The sequence below is a fragment of the Thermobia domestica genome, chromosome 10 (assembly GCF_964235325.1).
Source record: "Thermobia domestica chromosome 10, izTheDome1.hap1.1, whole genome shotgun sequence".
Lineage (NCBI taxonomy): Eukaryota > Metazoa > Arthropoda > Insecta > Zygentoma > Lepismatidae > Thermobia > Thermobia domestica.
Window position 1 is genome coordinate 215,371,934 of NC_137463.1, and position 25,806 is coordinate 215,397,739.

The 25,806-nt window shown below is 35.1% G+C and overlaps 1 protein-coding gene across 1 annotated transcript; it reads right to left on the reverse strand.

The window, feature by feature from the left end:
• Positions 1 to 14,118: 14,118 nt before the first annotated feature.
• On the reverse strand, positions 14,119 to 25,801 carry LOC145662986 (uncharacterized). The gene has a single exon (XM_081729087.1). The coding sequence runs from the start codon at positions 25,793 to 25,795 to the stop codon at positions 21,332 to 21,334; it is 4,464 nt and encodes a 1,487-aa protein (XP_081585213.1). The 5' UTR covers positions 25,796 to 25,801; the 3' UTR covers positions 14,119 to 21,331.
• Positions 25,802 to 25,806: the final 5 nt, after the last annotated feature.

Here is a 25,806-nt window from a genome sequence, read left to right on the forward strand (position 1 = left end):
TTCCACTGTTCATGACATTACTAGACGTTTTAAATCAACAAAATCAGTGGAAAATAAACCAAAAAGTAATAGACCTAGAATGTTTTTAAAGTCAGACGAGCGATGGATTGTACTACAGGGTAATAAAAACCTCAAGATAAGTGCTCCTAAACTGGGCAAAGAAGTATAAGAACATCTTAATAAAAGTGTGCATCCCGAAACAATAAGATTGGTTTTAAGAAGAAGTAATTTACATGGAAGAGTAGCCTGTAAAAAACCGATCGCGAGCAAATGCAATAGAAAAAAACGAGACTCAGTTTTGCAAGAACTTATAAAATAAAGATTTTTCGGTTTGGAGCACTTTGTTATTTGCAGACTAAAGCAAATTTAAGTTGCTCCGCTCAGATGGTCAATGTTATATCTGGCAAAAAACCTAATGAAGGACTCCGAGAGCGTAATCTACGATCCAGTGTGAAACATGGAGGTGGTTCGGCAATCATCTGGGGCTGCATGTCTGCTGCTGGTCCAGGTAAACTTTCTGTAATCGATGGTATTATTGACCAAACAAAGTATTTAAACATACTGAAGCAAAATTTGGTACAAGTGCTGAAACATTGGGACTAAAAGATAACTTCCAGTATTACCAGGATAACGATCCCAACCACAAAGCATTCAATGTGTGTTTGTGGCTCCTGTATAATTGTCCACATGTGATGGAAACCCTCCGAAATCTCCTGATATTAATGTTATTGAGCATTTATGGGCTCATTTGGAAAATCAGTTTTAAAAAAAGTATACTATTAGAACAAAGAAAGACTTGGATTCAACACTACAGACTGAATGTGCAAAAATTGATCCTTCCTTCTGCAAAAAACTTGTAAAATCCATGCCTGCAAGATTGAAAGTCAGCGTGAACAATAAATGATTGCCAACAAAACGTTAAAAATACCTAATAACATTCTAAACTTTTGATTGAAATAAAGTGTCCAAGTTCTTTTTTGACATGGATTTAAGCTACGTTTTCACTTTTTATATTTTTTATAGTCATGAATTTGAGTTTTGTCATCGATGTTTCTATTTTTCATAAGTAAATAATATAGAGTACTTAAAATATACATTTCTTCTCTGAAGCGTACTCTTGGAATGCTTATTCTCTCTTGAAATGTGTAAGTATGTATATGTCCGACTTCTTTATTGAGCCACTGTATTTTACTTGTTTAACACGCTAGAGATAGAGCAAACTTTAGTCCTGCAGCAAACTAGAAAAGTACAGCGCTGCTGTTACATCTATCTTTCCATCTTTGTCTAAAGAAGTCTATTAAAGAAACAGGTAGTTTAATATGCTTTTCCGCGACTGGTTAACGTTGATAGATAGTAGTAATATGGATATTCGTTCACTAAAGCCCTCCACATATTGTCCTATTGACAGTTATTTTGTTTTCGTGAGAATATAAGAAAAAATTAGTTTAAGTAATTAGTTGAAAACTGTTGTGTTGTGTTGTAACTAAAGAAGGTACCTGATTTTATTCTATGATGTAAATTTGGATATGGAAATTCAGTAAAAAGTAACTATTTTTTAAGCCACTGAAAAATAATAATTTCTTAGAATGAAAAACTTAATTCATCAGATAGAAAACATCCCATGAAATAAAAAAAATTCAAGTCTTTTAATTGTAAAAAAAAAAAAAAAAAAAGTGAAACAAATTAAATTTGGTGACTGGTGCTTTACCACATTTATGTTCAAGTTTACTATCATATTTTAAAATTCTTCACAAAACAAGAAATAAACTGATTGTGAAAAGGGGAAGTCTTAACTGGAATCTAATCTAATCTAATCATACACATGGTACAAGCTGAGGCTAGCGAATGTAATTTTCCTGCTGAACACCTTTCAAAAGTAAGAATAACACATGATATTCTAGAATCTAGACCCAACCGTGACAATAAAGCATTTGTGACCATCCAGTTATTGAAAGGGAATATTAAAAAATAAATCTTATCTGGAATTGCAAGAGTTTTTCTGCTTAAGCTCGTATTATTTATCTTGAAATAAATACAATTTTTCACGTGAGTATTCAATACAGGGTTCCTACTGATCTAGAGAAATCTCTTTCCCTGACTTTTGGCAGGAGATTCCCTGACTTTCATGACAGGTGTCAGATGACGTTGACATATAAATAAAGAATAAATAACTGTGAGTATTTATATGTAAGAACATTTATTCTATAGAGACATATAGTAATGAATTGCTCATACATATATATACTTACCTTCAGGGCCGGCCTTAAGCCGATTGGACCGATTGCTCCAAATCGGGCCCCGTGCTAGTTCCGTCTACTCTACTGTCCAGTCTAATCTACTGTACTCTCCACTGCCGTTTTAACATCATATTAGGCCCCAGAGCAAACAAGTGTGTTGTGGTCCCTATGACTGAATTTTGCTCCTAATACATGTAATTAATACATGCCATACTGCTCGCGGGCCCCCAACTAAATGGCTATGGTACCGTTAAGATAGTTCTGCTGCTCTCGGTTGTCAAGTACACAGCAACATATTGCAATACAGGTATATCCATGGACTCCATAAAGGAGGGTATGACCTCTCCCTAACAAGAAAATGAATAGTTTATATTAAGTTTCCGAGTATAAGTACATATTTTCTGAATTTAATGCTGCAGTAGTTTATTTTTATACGTTTACAACTTCTGTTGTAAAAATAGATATGTCCAGGGACTATTCTGCACACCCGCAACACCACTAATACTTTTCAAATTTCCTTACACACACGCTCTTTGGCATAAAAATATTGTTTTCTTTGAGTTTGTGTAAAGATGTGTATCATTATTCTGGGTGCACAACCTCTTTTGTTTTGAACACCCCACTAAGTAAAAGTTCCTGGCGTTCTCACTGATTATGTCATGTGATACTAACGTGAATACAGAGATGATATCAAATAAATCAGACTCACAAGGTCACAAACTGGCTCCCCTGAGATCTAAACGAAACAATTGTGTTTTCATTTGATATATTATAACGAGACGAATCCCAAAGAACCGGTCGGGATATCGTGAGTTAGAACATATTTTGTAATGTAAAAGATATTAGCTGGCAGAATAATTTGAACGGGGTCATTTGTTCGGAAACGGTTGGGTAGATGAAAAACTCGGGGAACACGTATCCCATCATTGTCAAGGACACACTTTTTGGGATAAAAAACAATTGCCCCGCAGGGTCCCAGACGGGGTCCAACTCAAAATCTTCAAATGGCAAAGGGGGTTAAGTAGCACATCATTTCAAAGCGCTGCGAAATGAAAGAGGATGGAGTAAGTCTCGACTCTACGACAGTCCTATGCAAAATGGTATCGGGTCAAAATGTAAACAAAAACTTAACCCTTGTCCGGGCAAGATATTTTTGTAACGTAGACGGCAACTGGGGTCTTACAAACTCTATTAGCCTTACCAACTCGATATGTTCATGACTTTAACTTCGACTAAAGATAGAAGAATTTTATGTCGTCGAAATATTTATGGTTATTGAGAAATTCAAAAAAAAAAAAAAAAAAAAAAAAATATGAAGCTACTAGGTCTGGGAGGCCCCGCTGGCCCGTATAAGGGTTAATTGAAAAGCACATGGCCACTCCTATGAATCAGAAACGGTGAGACAAATGTCAAACCAGGAAAGCATGTGTGGCATTATTTTCAAAGTACAACGATTTAAAGTAAAAAAAGTCTTGTCCCAGGGGCCCCGCACGATCCCAGGTGGGGTCCAACTCAAAAGTTTCGAAGGCAAGGGGATATAGTAACACATTGTTTGAATGCTGTTGTGAAGTGAAAGAAGATGAGTTCACAATGACGGACTAATTTATATATGATGAAAACAGGATAGAAAATGAAAGTGAGAATAACAAAGAAATAAGAAATAATCGAAATGGTAAATAAATAAATAAAAAAAAACAGTAGTCTCCGTTCTATGATGCTTCCAATCAAAAGCTGCAGCGGTTAGGGTTCCCGCCTGGTGGCAACAATTTATCTGTACTTCAGTCGGGTCACCCGTAGATATCTCTATGTCAACGGGTTGAATGAATGAAGATGCAATATACCCAGATAGCACAGAAAAATTTTTAAAAATGTTTAAAAATTTGCAAAGGCAAACTAAAAAGTTTGCAAAGAACTTGCATTTTCAAATGAGAAAATTTGCCGAAAGTTCAATGCAAATAACGAAGTTGACGCTGGCTGAGTTTGCAGCAAATTTGACTTAGAAAATGAAAACATTTGCCAGTACAAACGAAATGTTTGCGACTGCACAGCAAGAAAGTTTGCCAGGACTTTGCTGTAAATATTTTGTGCAAATTTTCTTTGACAAAATTTCCGAAAATGAGCTGATAAATTTGGTGAAAATATTAAAAGGTTTGCAGCAACATTGCAGAAAGTGTTTTCACGATCGCAAGATCATGTTTACTGCAAATGTATCAGGTAATGTTTGCTGCAATTTTATAAAATGAAACCTAACTTTATGAAACATCAATTTTTTTTATAATGTGGATCCGTTGTTTCTTAGTGGCAAGCATTAAACATCTTTAGCTACTTGCCAAAGATAAGAGACTTACGAACGATAAACGCACAGACAAAGGATATCGCAATTTATCTACTTACTCAACGATCATATCCCTGTACTTACTCTCACACACATTTACAAAATAACGTCAGGCTGCCTTAGTCAATAAAAACATCTGATAAGAGACCAGTGAGTTTATTCTGGAGTCCTCTGGTGTATTGGTTTTTCTCGATTCTCACTTCCTGCTTGTTTTGTCACAGTTGATGTAGCGTAGTACGAAGCGCGCGCACTCGGTAATATAATCACATATTTGCTTTCAGCAAGTTTTTCGAAACAAGCTTTTTACAGAGTTGCAAACTGTTTGCGACGGCAAACTTTCAACGCTATATTTTCAAAAAAGATGCAAGTTAATTGCAGTGGTGAATTTATTTTTACAAATCAGCGATAATTTTCAGATCATGTTGAAAGCTTTTAATAAATATTAAGAAATTTTGCCTTCGCAAACTTTCAGATTGTTTGCTCCACTAAACGAAGCAAAAATTTGCCGCAAGTATTCGTGCTATCTGGGATAATTGTCAGCTGTGATTGTCAGATGCAACATAATTGTCGGCATTTATATACAAATTCATTTTTCACGATGGCAGCCCTATTGGATCACAGTTGATAAGTATTTGATTTCTTGTGGATATCTACTATTGACAATAAACGTAAATACCACATTTCGCTTCTCTAGCTCCAGTGGTTTGAGCTGGACATGCGTGTGATACATAGTGCGGCATTTTGAACTCAAGATGTGTTTTTGAACATTTCGTATCTTTTCGACACCTACGCTTACTGATCAACATTCATGCCAAATTTGGTTTTCCTAGCTTCAACAGTTTGGAGTGCCTATACTTTCGACATAGGTTTTAAGTGGCTATCTTGGATTCAAGGTGGCCATAGACTTTTCAGTTAAGTTTGTGTTTACATTTTGACCCTCTGTCATTTTGCACAGTTATCGTAGAGAGTCGAGACTTGTTCCATCGTTTTTCATTTGACAACAGCTTTCAAAGGATGTGCTACTTAAGCCCCTTGCCATTGAAAACTTTTGAGTTGGACCCCCTTTGGGACCCTCGGCAATTTTTTTTTACCCCAAAAAGTATGCCCTTGAAAAAGGATGGGATACGTGTTAACCGAGTTTTTCATCTACTCAACCGTTTCCGAACAAATGACCCGGTTCAAATTATTCTGCCAGGAGCCAGCTAATAGCTTTTACACGATATCCCAACCGGTGGCACGTGCAACTTTGGGATTCGTCTAGTTATAAAATATCAAATTAATTGTCTCGTTCGCATCTCAGCGGGCCAGTTCGTGACCTTTCCTTGTCAGTGCGACTTCTTTGCATATCCTTTTTCTTATTATAGGTATATTAAAAATACCAAACCAAGGACAAACTTTGCCCTCTCCTGCGAAATATCCCGTGGATGTTTCTTTTTTTAAAATTAAGTCAGGAAAACGGAATGTATACTAGTGCGTATTGAATAGGTGGCTACTTATGAAGGTTTGTCTTTTTAACTCAACTAATCCAATAGAAAATGTCATCCATCTTCCATCAGCTCCTTAAGGTTTGTGTTGTCTCATCACCATTTCATTTCGTCTGCAGTCGATAACGATTTCAAACTGATTATACCTTTCATAAGTACGATGTTATTAGGATTCTCTGACTTGAATTCTTTTCAAAAAGCTGTTAAGAAATCTTTGAACCTACGAATTTATATCAATGCGCATTTCATTACGTCTTACAAATATAAACTTATGGAAACATAGACTTCACCATTCTATTTCTCGTAAAATTCTAACCTAATTTGATGTATTACATGACCCTCTTCCTTTTTAGAAATGTCGAGCGAGATACAAGACTGACTTCAAGATGGCGGCCATAATATGCACACACCCTCAAATAGATGTCTACTTCCTCCCGGTGTCGGCTAGTAACCCGGTGTTTTTGTTTTTCATCCCTTTACCCGTTTTACAAATAAAATTAAATTTTCAAACTTGAAACACATTATTATGGCTTATTCTGAACAATCAGGTTTTTGGCCACTGCGGCCGTTTTATGGACGGAAGCGCTTTAAAGTTTGCTTACACTCATTTCTTGATATTTCATACTTCTCTGCTAAGTTTGGTCAAGAAACTAGATTTCGACATCAATAACCCAGATAGCACGAATACTTGCGGCAAATTTTTGCTTCGTTTAGTGGAGCAAACAATCTGAAAGTTTGTGAAGGCAAAATTTCTTAATATTTATTAAAAGCTTTCAATATGATCTGCAAATTTTCGCTGATTTGTAAAAATAAATTCACCACTGCAATTAACTTGCATCTTTTTTGAAATTATAGCGTTGAAAGTTTGCCGTCGCAAACAGTTTGCAACTCTGTAAGAAACTTGTTTCGAAAAATTTGCTGAAAGCAAATATGTGATGATATTACCGAGTGCACGCGCATCGTACCCAGAATTCACTGCGCTACATCAACTGTGACAAAACAAGCGGGAAGTGAGAATCGAGAATCGGGAAAAACCAATGCACCAAAGGACTCCAGAAAAAACTCACTGGTCTCTTATCAGATGTTTTTGTTGACCCAGGCAGTCTGACATTATTTTGTGAATGTGTGTGAGAGATATGATCGTTGAGTAAGTAGATAAATTGCGATATCCTTTGTCTGTGCGTTTATCGTTCGGAAGTTTCTTATCTTTGGCAAGTAGCTAAAGATGTTTAATGCTTGCCACTAAGAAAAGACGGATCCACATTATAAAAATTTTGATGTTTCATAAAGTTAGGTTTCACTTTATAAATTTGCAGCAAACATTACCTGATACATTTGCAGCAAACATGATCCTGCGATCGTGAAAACACTTTCTGCAATGTTGCTGCAAACTTTTTAATATTTTCACCAAATTTATCAGCTCATTTTCGGAAATTTTGTCAAAATTTGCACAAAATATTTGCAGCAAAGTCCTGGCAAACTTTCTTGCTGTGCAGTCCCAAACATTTCGTTTGCATTGGCAGATGTTTTCATTTTCTGAGGCAACTTTGCTGCAAACTCAGCCAGCGTCAACTTCGTTATTTGCATTGAACTTTCGGCAAATTTTCTCATTTGAAAAGGCAAGTTTTTTGCAAACTTTTTAGTTTGCCTTTGCAAATTTTTAAACATTTTAAAAAAAAATTTCTGTGCTATCTGGGAAGTTGTGATGATTAATAATTATGGAAAAATCACATCTTATTTGATTTTACGAATACTTTCAATCAAAAATATTTGCAGTTGTTTTCGTTTAATGGTTGACACAAGCAATTTTAACTCTTCCTTCATTGGTATGAGTAAACAGTAGGATTCAACTAGAAACATTCCCAGATAGCACAGAAAATTTTTTAAAAATGTTTAAAAATTTGCAAAGGCAAACTAAAAAGGTTGCAAAAAACTTGCCTTTTCAAATGAGAAAATTTGCCGAAAGTTCAATGCAAATAACGAAGTTGACGCTGGCTGAGTTTGCAGCAAAGTTGCCTCAGAAAATGAAAACATCTGCCAATACAAACGAAATGTTTGCGACTGCACAACAAGAAAGTTTGCCAGGACTTTGCTGCAAATATTTTGTGCAAATTTTCTTTGGCAAAATTTCCGAAAATGAGCTGATAAATTTGGTGAAAATATTAAAAGGTTTGCAGCAACATTGCAGAAAGTGTTTTCACGATCGCAAGATCATGTTTGCTGCAAATGTATCAGGTAATGTTTGCTGCAAAATTATAAATTGAAACCTAACTTTATGAAACATCAAAATTTTTATAATGTGGATCCGTCTTTTCTTAGTGGCAAGCATTTAATATCTTTAGCTACTTGCCAAAGATAAGAAACTTCCGAACGATAAACGCACAGACAAAGGATATCGCAATTTATCTACTTACTCAACGATCATATCTCTCACACACATTCACAAAATAATGTCAGGCTGCCTGGGTCAACAAAAACATCTGATAAGAGACCAGTGAGTTTTTTCTGGAGTCCTTTGGTGCATTGGTTTTTCCCGATTCTCGATTCTCACTTCCCGCTTGTTTTGTCACAGTTGATGTAGCGCAGTGAATTCTGGGTACGATGCGCGCACACTCGGTAATATCATCACATATTTGCTTTAAGCAAGTTTTTCGAAACAAGTTTTTTACAGAGTAGCAAACTGTTTGCGACGGCAAACTTTCAACGCTATATTTTCAAAAAAGATGCAAGTTAATTGCAGTGGTGAATTTATTTTTACAAATCAGTAAAAATTTGCAGATCATATTGAAAGCTTTTAATAAATATTAAGAAATTTTGCCTTCGCAAACTTTCAGATTGTTTGCTCTACTAAATTAAGCAAAAATTTGCCGCAAGTATTCGTGCTATCTGGGTTCTTTCTACTTTATGAGTTTAACGTGGTCACAATTAATTGTTACTCTTTTTTTTCTGTTTATGACAGCTGGTTTTGTTTTGTAAAAACTGTTTATGCTTGTGTCGAGAACACCACCAGTCTAATTGCTCTGAAATAAAATTTTGGTAACATTATAGGTACACTCGTTGTAGGAATATAATTTAATAACGAAATGAAATGAAATCTTTAAGTTTTACATCCCACGGATATGCCGGTTAGGCTAAAGGAGATGGTGATGATGAAAAATGAGTGAAATGGTGGAATGAAGAAAGTGGGAGGAAACGGGAGAACCCCGAGAAAATCCACGAGCACGGAATTTAATAACGAATTCTCCCAGTATTTCTTATAATGTTAGTATGTGTATAATCGGCAAAGACATGTATGTGGCAAATGTCATGTCAAAAAAGCAGTAAATAAGAACAATAAAACGAAAATAAAACTTTCTTGTCTATTTAGCATTTTGTTTTACTCATTCTAATTTTCGTATTTATAATTCTTTTCCTATGAAATTTAGCACAAATATACATTTCCCGATTACATACATAGTATCAGTATTAAAAGTACCCTGCAAAATCATTATCAAATTATATTCTTACAAGAAGAGTTATAGATATGCGACAATCATTTTAGACAAAAGTATTGTCAGTGCTGTAAGTAATGCAATGTTCCCAATTCGGTATGCATTTTTTATTTTCAAACGGCAACTATGCCATGTTATTATTCATGTAAGATGACTGGATAATGGTGAACAAAAATATATCTATTACATAACAGTATTGCAAACTTTTAAGAGTTATTCGAGAAAATTCAGTGAAACCTTTGGTTCACAGGTTGCAGAATACATCGGAATAAGTAATGGTTTCTGATGAAAGTAACAGACATATCTTCTCAAACCCAAGTTATACTATGATTTTAGTTAATGAACGTAACATCAACAAAGAAATCACTAGATAACTGAAATTATAACTATTACTGGTATCTCGGTTTTCTAGTCCCAACAAGATGACTAATGTCCACACTGAGGTTCTCAAATCTCAAATTACATTGATTGTAAAGAAAAAGTTGACTTACGGTACGTTGAATAAAGGAATTCTCACTGGAGCAATCACTGGACTACCTTTGAGTTCACCTTATGATAAAAATTCTAACTTCTGAAGCAGCAACTTTTACGAGATTTCTAACGTTATCTCTGTATCTGCTCAAGTTCTGTCATCTCCTTCCACTCGGACTATTTGTAGCAATGAAGGCCTATGCTTTTCTGGTCCCAAGTTTTCATTCTAGTGACGTACGAAAAGGAACTTCCATATCTTGTGTTTTCAGTAACAACTGAGATGGTTTTTGTATTATACGTCATTAACTTGTTTTTAAGAAAGACTGCTTTCTTGTGTGATTTTTATCTCTAATTATAATACTCAATCAACAGTTTCATGACTTTTAAAAGAACGATATTTTGCTTGCTCGGATATTCCCCTGCAATTATAATGTTCAATTCAAGAGTTTTGCTAATTGCTTTTTTTTTTTTTTTTTTTTTTTCATTCATTCTTTGTTCCCTTAGTTTCACATACACCTACTTGTATTTACTGTTGACAACCATATAAAATTGTCAATTATTGGAATTTACAATAGCAACGGTATAAAAAGTGAAGAGATAGTAAAAATATCCATATATGTGAAAGTATATGGTTAAGGAAGTTCATCATCATCATAGGTATTCTGCCTTTATTGGCAGGTCACTTGCCGCAGCTGAGAAGCTTCGATGCTCCACGGTCCTCCGCTAACCTTTTCGTCTTCGCGTATGATCTTTCTGTTTTAATATCATCCATTAATTGTAGTCTCCTTCGCCCCCTCCCTCTCTTTCCCTCCACCATACCCTCTAGGACGTCCCTCATGATACAATCTCTTCTTAGGCAATGTCCCAACCAGTTTCTCTTCCTCTTCCTAATAATATCTAAAAGTGTTCTTTTCTCACCCACCATTTCTAACACTCTCTCATTCGTTTTCCGCTCGACCCAACTAATTCTTTCCATTCTTCTCCACACCCACATTTCGAAGGCTTCCAGTCGATTTTCGTCACCTTTACGTAATGTCCACGTTTCCGCCCCATACAGTACAACACTCCACACGAAGCATTTTATGAGTCTTTTTCTCAACTCTTTGTTCAAGGTCCCGCAAAACAGACTTTTCTTTCTTTTAAAGGCTTCTTTCGCCATTCCTATACTTCTGAAATTTGAAAAATAGGTTGAGCCATACTAAAAATAATACAAAATTTACTTTTTTTTTTGAGCCATACTTAATACGAAATTTACTTTTTTTTTTTCATATTTTTCATAAGTGAAAGGAGATAATGAAATGCAACTTACCATAATCATAGATAATGTTATTCTCCAACAGAAAATATGAACCTGAAGAATTTTCAGTGTTGCGATCCATAGAAATTACAATGTTGCCAGAATAACATTTCCCCCAGAATCTAAATTAAGACAGCAACTAGAGGAACGAACTCAACTACATTTGATTACTCCAATGTTGTCTTGGAGTCCTGTGAACTACTTTTTAAATAATAGTTGTATTTAGTTTGTAATAAACAAAATAGTTTCAACATATAGTTATTAAAATTAAATAATAATGTTATTAGTTCACAGTTCACAGTAAAGTAGATCACAGGATACCAAAACAACATGATACGTAATCAAATGCAGTTGAGTTCCTTCCTCTAGTACCTGCCTTAACTTAGATTTTCAGTGAAATGTTATTCTGGCAACGCTGTAATTTCTATGGATAGCAACACTGAAAATTCTTCAGGTTCATATTTTCTGTTGTATCTATGATTGTGGTAATTTGCATTTCATTATCAGTTTTCACTTATGAAAAACAAGCAAAAGAAATATGGTAAATTTTATATTATTTTTAGATGTCAGGCTCTTAAGGTCCCGGTTCAATTCCAGCCCATGAGAGTTCGTGGTGGGGATCATCGTGTCCGTGAATTTTCTCTGGGTTCTGTTTTCTCCCACTTTCTCATTACAGCAGTTGTTCTATAATCATTCAGTTTCATTAATCATCCATTTCCTTCAGCCTAAATGGCTTATGCGTGGGTTCTTCAAATTGAAAATCTCCTTTTTTGTTCTTCATTGAGGTTGCTCAATTTCTTTCCAAATTGGTGGTTGGTACACAATAAACAGCTAAATAAAAAAAAAATAAAATAAAAAACACAAAACATGAGACTGTTAGTGGAACACAGAACAAGTACTTTCAAGCTGTGGGATATTTAGCTATCGGAAAATGTTGAGTTGTTGTAGTATATTCGAAACCATCTTTTCCTAAATTCTTGTTGCTAACAACAATGTACTGTACACTACTCTTACGACTCTTGGATAAAGATTACGGTAATAATCACATGATACACCTTTCATGTTACTGTGCATTTTCCAAATCCTATAACAGAAAATTAATCATTTCTGATACTTGCTGGTATTTACCTTTAACACAAATTGAAATGCCGTCTCAGCAACTATTCGGAATGGCTGGGCTCGATGTATAGCAGAATCCACGATTCAAAGAAAGTTTGCATCCTTTGTAAGACGGCTCAACCGTTCTTGCAATCACTGAGCATTTATATACAGACACGATTTCTCATCCTCTGTGGTGACGTTGCGGTAGAAAAGAATTAACAAGAATTAAGAAAGAAAAAAAAAAAAGAATTTCTCGTATAAATCAATGGGCTAAAAAATAAGGCGGTGTATGTACTTAACAATGTTAAGTACATACACCGCCTTATTTTTTAGCCCATTGATTTATACGAGAAATTCTATTTTTTTTCTGTTTTCTTTGAAATGAATTCCAATTTTAATTACGTCATTTTATAGATTATTTTCTTTAAGTTTATTTAAATGTCCCTTCTCCCTTGCTTTTACAAAATGAACTTGCATTAATTCTGAATTTATTATTACTTAAATGTAATATTAAAATTATATATAACAAAATATAACTTTCACGAAGTACGAGAAAATGAAATAATTTGAAGAAGACATCTGTAAAATTGCCGTTAAAATTCCATTTTTTTTTTTCAAAATTATTCCCCATAAAAATCTATGCGCTGAGAAACATATATGACGCAGGTATTCAACAACATTAACCAAAACTGTTTGAGCAAACGATACCTGATGATACGACAGGAAATATAGCTCTACTGTTGATTGGCTCGCATCCACCTTCTCAATTATTTCCACGAGTTGTTTTGCTGTTAGTGTTTTAACTGCAAGTTGAACAAAACCTGATAGTCTTCGCAACCTGTATAAGTTGGTGGCCTTTAAAGCATTCAAACCATTTTCAAGTTGTGTGTTCTTCAAGGTCATCTCTACTTACCAACTGAATGCTTGTTCTACCTTTAACGGTATTCAAATCTTGATTGAAAGCACACAACAAAATAACGAAGTGTTGATTTGACTATTTTAACATTCCGTCCTCAGGAAAGTTCCAAAGAATAAAGATTAGGAACATCAAAAGTATACTTCGAGATTCTAAAACCGTAACCTTTATCCAAATTGCCTAAAAGATTGTTGTGTGCTTTCTTAAATGTACAAAAACAAAGAGAAACTGCTATGAATTTAAGTTTCAACCCAATTTTCTTGCAATTTAAGCATCCGAATTGTGTAACTACCTTAATCACAATGTTATTTAAAATATCGTACTTTCTCTAGCAGAGACGAAAGTTTTCTGACATTTTTCAAAAATTCATAGAAAATAATTCGTTAGTTTTTATTTTAAAGACATTTCAGAAAACTACAGAGCTTGTTCTTTCAAAAATATATAACCTGTTACACTTTCAATAATTGTTCCTCCATTTGGAAATCTTTTTCATTAACACATTTTGGATGAGGAAAAAATACTGTACTACACTACAGCTTATTGCACACGTATTGACAATAAGTAACACGGATGAATGTGTAGGAGAGAAGCTGTGAATATATCGTGCAGCAAATTTGGAATAAAAATATAAAAGAGAAGGGTGAACTATGCCCAACGTTCGTCTTATTGGAGGTTAGTTGGATGATCAGTAAATCTATAGTACGTTATGCTTACCACTGTCTAAAAGAGTTAACTATAATTATAAAACTTCGTGGAATAAATAAGGGAAATAATAACAAACTGTCGCTAAGTTTATACACGAGCTTTATTACAGATGTATTGACTGTATACAAACATATGGAACATGACACATATCACATAGTAGTAATACATACATATGTCAATGAAGATAAAATTATCTATACTTCTTGAGACTTTCGAGTGACAGCTGAGGATGGACCAGTCTTGACCTCTCCCTCCTCCACGAATAGCTATCATTCCTTGTATTTAAAAATAATACATAAATACTCAACTTTCAATATTGCTAGATACTATTTCACAACCTTCGGGGAGAAAATTACAGAATCTCTAGCGCAAAGGAAGTACCACCGCTTTAAAAAGAGTCAGAAACCTGAAGATTTCTGCACAAAGAAAAAAATCATAATTTTGCTTTTAAATAAATATTCCAGTCTCAATGTTTGCTCGTCGCGTTGTGCCCGAAACCAAGAACGGATTTCTTTCTTTCTTTTTTTTTTTTTTTTTTTTTTAAATGATCTTTTGAACTTAATGTTTCTATGGCCTTCCTAAGTTTTCAACTACACTAAATTCATACCATATAGTTTACCCCAGCTACCAATACTTGTAAATTAGACATATATATGTAAGCATTTATCAAACTATTGCTGTCTTCTGCAGCATACTTCGTATTTCCAGGCAATGAAGCTGGCAGCCAATCAAAAATTTAACCCGTATCCTCTTGTAAATTATTAAACCTAAAATACTTCCATTTTACGCATGCTTGATAGAGTACCACTCGAAACAAGTCGAGATTCTCAAAGCTACAATTGTTTCCTAAATTCTGGTAGATATATTCATAGCGTGAAGTGAAATGTGTTTGTATGTTCCCTGAAGAAACGCACCCCATGTGCTTTTCAAAATAACTACAAAGATTTAGATTTCAAATGAACACATCGTAAGAAAATATGGTTTTCGCTATGAATATTCAGATCTTTTAACTGGTAGAACCTCTCTTTGGCACTTAATTTAAAAATTTAACGTATGTTTGTTACTTTATTATTTAATTATATAGTTGCCATTATTTTGTTCGACAGTAAACAAGTATCCGAATTGGAATTTTACAAATTCAAGTCAATAAGTGCTTACCCTAAACAAAAGTAAAGAGCTATTATAAGTAAAGATGTCTGCAAAATCACTTAAAAGGAACGAATTCGTCTACTTTCAAAATAACTGTGAAACAAAAATAAATATTATCCACAATATAATTCCCCTACAAGGGTTAGTACTCGTAGCGGCATTCAAATTATCATTCTTTTGATCTGTGTTCCACACCTTTCAACACCTATTTTAAAAGTTTTACAATTTGTAAATATTACTGTGAATGATGCTAAAAGGTATGTATGATAGATTTCTTGAACCTTTGGTTTTATATATTGTTTTAGAAATACTGAAATATTTAACAGTTAACAACTAAATTTAAATTCCCTTTCGCTTTTTTGTAATCCTTCCAATATACATACCGTTACATGACCAATGGAGAACAGAACCATTTTTGATTGTACTTGAACTTGTACATTTGAAAATCAAATTTACAATCACAATTAATTAACGAATTATATGTACACTCTGTCCTATTTCGTCCTCCAACTAAGCGACACCAAATGAAACTAGGATGTATTTGGGAAAAGCCTATGAATAAAACACGAAACAAGGACAGTGAACAAAATAGGTGAAATGAGGACATGTTCGCCCAAATCCAATGAGCCCAGGACAAAACTCATGTATTACAACTAGAAAATCTTTTATCGAGAGAGAGAGAGAGAGAGAGAGAGAGAAAATCCATGATATACATACAATTGTAGGAAATTTTATTTCCTTATCATTATATACGAAGTCTCAAAACGAAGCAAATCCATTATACAGAAACGATCAACATATCAGATTCGGTAGGAAAGGAATCTTGTCCTTAGAAACACACGATAAGAATTCCTTGTTTCATTTTAGTGTTTGAAAAGTTTTAACGTAATAAGACACACGAGTAGTGGTGTCTTTAGTACGTATATTTTCCTTTCAGTTCAACGCTCCACGATTATGCATTGAGGCTAAGGGAGACGGAGATGATGACATAGATAATATGGTAGAATGCGAAAGTGGGAGGAAACGGGAGAACTTCGAGAAAACACACACACGGTCTTTCTCCGCCATATAGCCAACCTGGCGGAAGCTGGGATCGACAGGAACACCACGCCTCGGGGGGTGAGAGCTCCATCACTAAGTCCTTCAGCCGCTCTTTTAGTATTTAAGAAGCACATTTATACATATATATGTGTGTATGTACTTGTCTCCCAAACTTCGTTTTTCAAAAAGACATTCTACGTTCTGAATATTACGTATTCGTTTTCCCCTTTTCTTACATTATTTACCATATCCTAAGCAGATAAACGCATGAAACTTGAAGCAAGGAGAGTGTTGCGAAAGCAAATCAGTTTCATGTCCTGGAGAATAAATTTAAGACAATACGGAGGCCTGAAATGTAGAAATTAGTATCAATTTCGGTGTTACTATTTTCTTGACGTTACTCATAATCGTCTTATGGTACAATTACTTAATCATATATTTTTCAGTTTCAAAATATTATATTCTCCCAGTTTGATTTTCGCTTTTTGTTTTACAGTTATTTTGATCTTTTAAATAATAACATTTTAAAACATGGCGCTCTTCGAACTTTACTATGAAACAGGGTTTCAAGTGTTTTGGACATCTTATTTTTACTGAAAAATACACCATGTTAATTACATCATGGAATGACCATCACATCATGTTCTTTATTAGTAATCATGCAATTTCATTTCGTACTAGTTTCTAAGACGCTACGTCGTTTAAGTTTCAATTTAGCATTTTGTTTTACTCATTTTGACAAAAGTAAAAGAGATATCCAGTATTTGTACTATACGACATAATTAGTTGAGCCTTCAACTCCGATTGAAGGATGCATCTCAAGCGTGGGCGTTAAGCGGAAGTAACGAATGACGCTCAATTACTTACTACTAAACACTGGAATCGATATTCAAAATTAGTTCGAAAAATACAGGTGGCAAACATTTTTTTAAATGTTCATAAAAGTAGTCGGCATAAATATAGCGGGTAAAAAAAATACAAATATATAACTGAATGACATCTAGGCGAAGAATTATATACAGTAGTTTTAAAGATTAAAAAATTCATTATTACTCTAAGAAAAGAAATAGTACATTACAAAAGAATGTATGAACAAGTATTTACACATTAGGCAATGAAAAATAGCGTACTATTATTATTTTATATATATTTAAGTAGACAAGACTATTGCACCGCTTTGCTTAAGTTCTATCCTCACGGTAATACGAGATCATTATTCTACAGTAGGTATAAGCGCTGTATCTGATAGAAACCGACTGTTTTAACCTGAATGCAGCTGCTAGGGAATCAACAATTAATTACCAAAATAAGCTTCAACCTCTCATAAAATAAAAAATAAAATAGAAAAATTGAAATCCATCTTCTACAGTAATTATCTACTGACTACAAAATATAATCTATATTTACATTACTACGTGAAATCTTAGTAACTTCGATAATACTGAATTTGAAGACATAATAACATTATGCACATTTTTTTTATCTGTTTTTAATTGAATCTCAGGTACTTTAAGAGGGGAGTATTATTAATTAGAGGTGATATTGCTATACTTTGACGCTGTATAAGAAAAGACGCAAATGTTGCTCTTTCTTTTAATTAAAGACATGGTACTCAAATAATTGGCATGACTTTCCGTGGTATCGCAAAACTCAAAAACCATTCTTTCATTTCTACTAATTATAAACGTACACAACCCACTTCTTGTGCATTACCACTACAGCACAATGCCACTAATATTCAAAACAATTACTCTGCGTAGTCTGGTATAACAGGCTGAGCACTTTAAGCAGCTTCACCCACCAACTAGTCTCAACAAGTATAGTAAATACAGAATATATTTAATATTTATATTTATATATATATATGTATAACGCTGTGGTACTACCTGTACTGGTAGTTACCATAAATACCTTTAATACAACTTCACAAGATGGAAGTCCCCCGTGGAAAACAGCATTTCATATCAAATGTCATTAAGAATATTGCATCAAAAAATGCAAGGCTATTTACAGCAAAAATAAAAGCACCATAACATGCACTTCAATATTTTCATGTATAAGTATATGACCTCTTTTCTCTTAAATGTGAACTACATTTATATATATATATATATATATTTATATATATATTGAATTATTGGTTTTCACATTTAATGAAATATGTATATAAGAATTGGAATGACTTATTTTCTTTTCACAAAATAGAAAATATAAGTTACAAATAATACTTTTATGGAATGAATTTCTTTTATATTTATATATATGTATGTATATATAGATTTATCTACACTTTTTTTAATTCACTAAATTGTAAAATACGAACAACCATTCTGTAACATCAAAACTTTTATACATGACTCAGGGTTTTATCTTGTAGCTTTTTCTTTCACATGACAGATACACGAATAAACTGAAAACTTAATTTCTAAAAATAAACTTACTATTTCTCTCTCTTTCCATAGAATTCTTTTACCATCCAGCTTTGTGAAATAGAAAGAATCTATTCTGCCAAACAACGAAAAAATGACTTGTATTCATAGCTGCCTTGAGACAATAAAGTAAACTTGACAAATTAGATACAAGTTTTGTACAAATTATACATTTATTGAACACATGTAATACGACTGCAATTAGTCGAGCTCGCACTTCTATATAATAATGCACCTAAAAGAAAATAAATATGTTAGTAATATTGAATGTTTTCATACATGTATGATGTGTAGGAAACTCAATCCAGATAAATTCTGAAGCACCTCATTCCTCCTGATTTGCACTTAGATCATTCTACGTACTATCTCATATGCACTTCCTACTTCTAATACAATATTTCCTCTATTTCTTCCCCACTTTCCCTTTTCCATTTTTGGAACATTGCTTACGGTGCATAATTAGATTAAAATTACGCTTCTTGTATGAACAATACAGTGGAAAATCACTAAATCTCATGGACGCATCTTAGGCTGATTTCCAGATTACAACAGAACTGGTCCAAAATTGCAATATATTCAAGTAGGCAATTTAACTTGTTGAAATCAACAGCGTAGGAAGAGCACAGTACAGAACGCGAAGCCTCTCTATATGCAAAATATTACGGACTACTGAATAGTCAGTTGGAAGCGTTTATTTAGTTGATGAACAAATGGCAAGTTTACGAAAATAGGTGAAATTTTGGGTATACGAATAACGTACCTATTGTAAAGAACATAATTTAACTTTCTCTCTTAAATCTTTGATGATTTTGAATAAAAATATACTTGAAGGCATTAAATATAGACAACTTCCATACTCGTCAACTGAGGAGGAGTGAGGAAGGGGAAAAAATACCAGAAACGAGACTGGTTATGTCTCACTGTCAGACATAATGAATATTGGACAACACTCATCGCTGAGTGACGCACGAATGTAGTTCTGATCCTGGTATTCATGGTTTTTTACTCCACTCGCTTTCTTAACAACTTAACGTTCAATTTCGAAAACTAAGTGCGTATACTTAATACCAGGACTGCGTCTTTGTCCGTGACTACTATACAAGTATCTTTCTAGAATTCATTTCTTTTAACCATACATACAAAAGATACTAGTGTGATGAAAACATATTAAAAACATTAAACGCACATTTGTGTCTGCTATGTGCTTTGCTCAATGCATCATGTATGTATGTTTTATTTTGATCCAAACTGCTCACGATGGAATTCAATATTACTGTACCTAAAGATCCGAGCTCGACAGATTACAGTCTGCTAGAAACACACACATAAATATTACTTATTAAACCTGTGCTTTATGTATAGTTTAATTCAGCCAAGAAAACTGATGTGTCCACATGGTACTACTCAAGTTGTTCTGTGAAGTTTATGTAGTTTTATTCTGTTTACCATATAAACATAACATTTTTCTACTATGACTACAATGAAACATACAGGATTACAACACTATCTTTTTTGTCACACAATTAAACATATTACTCAAATGGTTAAAGAAGATTTTTGATGAAGGTTTGTTTTTGAAAAATATTACAATTCAGTAAAGAAATTTCTGGTGTACTACTCTATTTTGTTTAGTAAGTCTTGGAAGCAGTACTGTATTCTTCTACCTGACTTTCACTTGCACGCTACATACTGAAAACTATGGTATAACATTACAACAGAATACCAAATTATGAATCAATGCCAGTAATGAACATTAAATCAACATTAAATCAAACACAATTTTTATCACAAATGCAACGTGTATCTCAATTTATTCATTTTGACTACATATGAAGTACGTTTATTAGCTGATTTCTGTAAATAAGTTTCAAAGATTAATTCACGCTAAATTTTATCTCATTCATCATTAAATGTGATTAGTGTATCAAACAAAGATTTTTCCTCAATTTTAGTTTATGATGGATGAATATATATATATAGACAGGACATTCTATATCTTTTAGCTAAAATAACCATTAAAAGAATCAATACATAGAATATTTAGTTCTTTCAGCAGACATCACCAAATGAAATGTAACGATTAATTTTTAAAAAAATGAATCAGATGTTTGTAGACAGAATTTCTAGAACTCAGGATTATTATCATTTTAGTTGGTAAACCATTAAATTAACTTCATTCTGTTTTCCTTTTAATTCAACAACAATTGGTAACCATACAAACATGAAGGAAGAAATAAATATATCCTCAATATGCAACATATTTGGTGAATTTTAAACATTTCTTTCTTCATTACAGTACATACTATAGTCTAGAAGCAACTCAAAATCTACAGAGTGGATATTATGATATCTTAGTTTATAAAATGGCATACCTAATACTGTTTTATATGAACTATCGTGTATTTCTTAATAAAAAGAACTACTTGAATTATTACTCTAGACAATAAGTTAGAATTATGTACATTACTCCTGCAAACTGATATTCTTTTTGTTTTGTATATTGAGTAATAAAGACTTCACCCATAAATACGGTGCACTGTAAACCACAAATTACAGCAAACTTCGTTTTGTCTGGATGACAAGAGAATTCCAATCGTCTGTTTTTTTAAGATATCAGAAAGAGCAGGAAATGAACAACCCTTTATAGTTTAAAAATATCATTCTATTGTTTCAAACTAAACTACACTTTCTTCTTCCGAAACGTAATTATGTTCACCTGACCCATTCTCCGTACGAGATGCAACTAAGTTATCATTTATATTATTTGAACTGATGTCTAATTTCTCTAATTTCCTGCATTCTGCTTCAACGGACAAATCATTGTATCCAATACAATTTTCTCCGTAACACATGTCATTACAATCGTCTTCATCTTCACCGTCACACATACTACCATCTTCTCGCAGACCGTACGCACCGTAAGTTAATCTACTGACTCCAGCTTTGTCTACGAAATAATAATTGTGACATACTAGCTGCGGTGAGACTGCATTGGAGTAAACTAGTTCATGAGATCTCGGCAAACCTGTATTGATTGTATGCGGAAGTAAAGGGCAAAGCTGAGATTCCATACTATGCTTGGGTAATTTTGTTGCAGATTTATTGTAAGGTTTCATGCGCTTCTTAAAATCATAGTCGCTTGTACGATAACCGTACATGCCAGATGCATCCTTACAAATGGGATCTTCACAGCATAATGGACTGTAAGTGTAAGATTGACCATTAAGAGAGTAATTACTTCCTTTTAACTTATGAAGAATGCGAGATGTTTTCAAAGGATGAAATGTATATGCACTGCAGCCAGTTAAAATATCGTTCACAGATGTTGCACTAATCCTGAGAATATCACTAACTGAATTACCGGTCGATTTTGATAATTTAAGATTACGAGATGGGAGGTTTCGGTCACACACTCTTGAGGTAGGAGCATCATTATACTTCAGAAAATAGCTGCTTTCCACGGGGGCGTCCTCGTTTTTTGAATAGTCACTAATATCAGCCACAACAGCTGAATCGGGCGTAATGTCTTGTGAATTTGGGTTACACATCACTATATTCGAAGACTCTTGAGTATTTAGTAATTGTAAATTAAGAGCAGGATACTGATTCGAAGGACCAGCATCAGAATCTTGCTCATCATCCACACTATCCTCATATCCCGATGGCATAGAATTCAATGAATCAGATAAATCTTGCATCTGATCATTTGAGCTGTTGATATTGCCGTGAGAATTCGACGTCGATAAGTCAGTAAGAAAATCAACGTTCATGTCGGATTTTGACGTAGTATCAGTGGGGGCGGGCGACAAGGAGCCGTGGGGAAGAAAGGCGGTTCTGGAAGGAGTTAATTTACTCAAATCATTGATTTGAGGGCTTTGATCAGCACCCACTTGTGGAAGAGACCGCCTCTCTGTGTGTTGTTCCCCCACTCTCCACTGTCGCCCGCCTATGGTTTCCCCCTGGTGGAGTAGCGGTTCTGGACATGGACGGGATCGACTTAAGCTTCTATAATTGCTACCACAAAATCCGACGAATCTATCCGATGCTTCCTTACATGGTGGAAATAGTCGAATATTAAAGCTGTTGGCAGCACTTTCCGAGCTGCATGTGCTTGCGCATTTATATAAATGTATGTCCTGAGCACTAGCTGCCCCTCTAGACGGAGGAAAGCTGCTTAACGTGTCAGAACTTGTATTCCCAGAACACTGAACATTCATTTTGTGGTGATAAAATACCTTTTCGCTAATTTTACCCTGTTCCACTTCGATTTCAGCTATCTTCTCACATGGCAGATGTCGAGAATAGTGAACGCTATCAATACTTTTATAACACGGCGTTGAAGACCCTGTACTAGGGTTGTTGAAAGCTGTCACACCTTCTTCTAGACTAACTTGAGCAGATGACCCCTTTTTACTCATGCTGGACTGCTGAAGAACTTCTTCCATTGGTTGTTCGGGATCTCCGGACGCTCTGAATCTTACAAAACCATTTTCAGCAAACAGCATTGACGAGGGTCTGCTGTGAGTGGCCGGCAAAGTCTGAGCATTTATTTGACAATTCGGGGAAGCTCGCCCTTCGGCTATAGACGACATTAAAGTTCCGGATTTTTTAAAGGAGCGACGTTTCGGTATGGCAGTAATGGACATCATTGTATCGGAAGTAGGAACTAAATTACTTAAGGGAAACGAGTCGTCATATACCTTCTTTCCTGTGTGCATTGCGTAGTTACGTATAGCCTGGTTGGTGTTACAAATTGTTGGATACATATCTTCGGATGTTTTGTTTTCTTCTGCAGGTGTCGCAGCACAACTGCATAAAGCTAAACCACAACTAATTGGGCTGGGGCCACACGGGAAGAAAGCGAATATATGCCTTTGTTTCTCCTGGACTTCGTACTGACGGAGAGGCTGTGTTGCAACGAATGACATTAGGTAACACATGGAGATTTCTATCACTCGTACTGAGAACTGGAAACCCCACCATGGCCATGATATAGGATGACTACTCACTTGCTCACTCAAAATTCCATACACGCCAAACATCCCATATAGTTGTACAGCTGCCATTAAAAGACATAACATGGCGGTTGCTAAAGTAACTCGGACTGCAAGACCCAACGTTGGGTGTGGCAATCTTCGAGGAAGACACACTCCATCTATATGCATTTTGGTGAAATTGGATCGTATCATTTCACCTTGTTTTCTTAATGCAGCACGATATAGAGCACTGAAGATATATAAGTATCCTAAAGACAACGCCACACACCACATAATAAAGAAACTTTGGCAGATGAGGAGAAGGAACTTTGCATGTGGTACGCTTCCTACGACAATATCAACGCTTATATTTAGCACAAAATGGAAGACAAGTACAACGGCTAATACTACAGGTGTCTGGATACGAGGACTGAACAACTGCACCCTTGTAACTTGGAGAAGGGCAAAAAACAAAACAGCAAAAGACGATGTTAGGCATGGAAACACAACATCTAACATAAAATCCGACATTACCTGTGGATATGATCTGTGAATATTGTAAGCATCATAAAATAAATACACACTTCGAAGTGTTCCAATTACAAACATAAATCCATTTACAATGACGAAGTATCCCCTCGTCAACAGCTGATGAAATGTGTTGATGCGAATTATATTGAGAAGTGACAGAAGGGCCAGTAACGTGAAAAGTGAACCCATGAGGTAGACATGTACATCCAAGGCTACTCCCAGTACACTAACGGTATTCTTAAACTTGAGGTCTGCTTCTGGATACGGGGACTTGGGATCAGCAACAATCACAACTTTGGGTTTCTCTTCTGGTGGTTCTGGTTCTGGTATCACTGGAACAGTTTCCGGTGGAGGATTTGCAACTTTCACATCTGTCATGGAGTCCTTATTCACGTGCTCCAATAAAACACTACTACCCCCACTGTTCGTACCAACAGTTGTAGTAACAATGCCACCGTTGCCAGCTTCACTACTACTTCTACTGCTGTTAGAACTACTATTGTTGTTGTTGTTATTATTATTATTATTATTATTATCTTTGTAATTATTACTATTACTATTTACAACGTCCACCGGAGCAAAACTTCCCACACTTAAAATTCCATCTAAAGGCTGTTTCTTCCCACTACTTCCGGATAAAATGCGTGTTGCCGTAGGATCCTGTAAGATAGGAACAAAGTCAAATTCGGTATTATTCGTTTCAGAATTATCCTTGTGAATTTGACCCTGATCAACTTCGGAATAAGTAACTTGAGATCTTGTGCTGCCAGGAGTAGTAACAGGGATTCCCCGTGGATATGTAATTCCAGCTGCTCCTCTAGATGGCTTCAACATTGTAGCATTGGTTGGCAAAAATCCCGCTGGAGTATTCAAAGGTTTCTTTCTCTCGGAGCTTGGTCCAATCACCAAATCCGGAGGACGAATCGGTATCCTTTCTCGTTCTGGCGGAGGGCGAGGAGGGGGTGGTGGTCCAACACCACTCATACTCCCTTCCGACTGGCTGCCTCGAAGAATTGGTTTATTAGCAAATGGATTCGCATATTCTGGAGGAAGCGGGGGTTTAAACCGCGTTCTACTAGGTGGTGTGTAGACAGGTAACTCTGGATGAGATGGACTGGGTGGTGGAATAAAATGAGGAAGTGCCGTTGGTTGTGGTGTCGATGACGTTAACAAAATTTCCGGTACCTTTGACGGTGTGACTTCTTCTACATCCGGCGGCATTTTTGAAGGTTTATCACCTGTTGTATTCTTTGTGATGTTGGGTGCGCTTGTGGCGTTCTGTTGCTGAGAATTTCCATAGGCTACTTTAGTAAATACTGCTGCAACATCCTTTTCTAGCGAACTACGATCCCATCCAAATGCTAAATCCATACGCGATACACTTGGCATAACCACACTCTTTGGGCTTGTGATTTGTGACTCATTGGCATGCACTGCACTACTCTTACCAGAAGATGTGCTATTGCTTTGATGCCTAGAGTTCCGACCAGCACGGGTGACACTTTCAGCATCAGGGAATACATGTCTTGTTTGACGACCAGATAAGAAGCGATGCAGACGCGCATGATGCTGTGTGTTGCTGGTCACCACAAAAAGGCACCAAATTAGCAACACTATGGAACCTAAGTTCATCTTCTACAGAT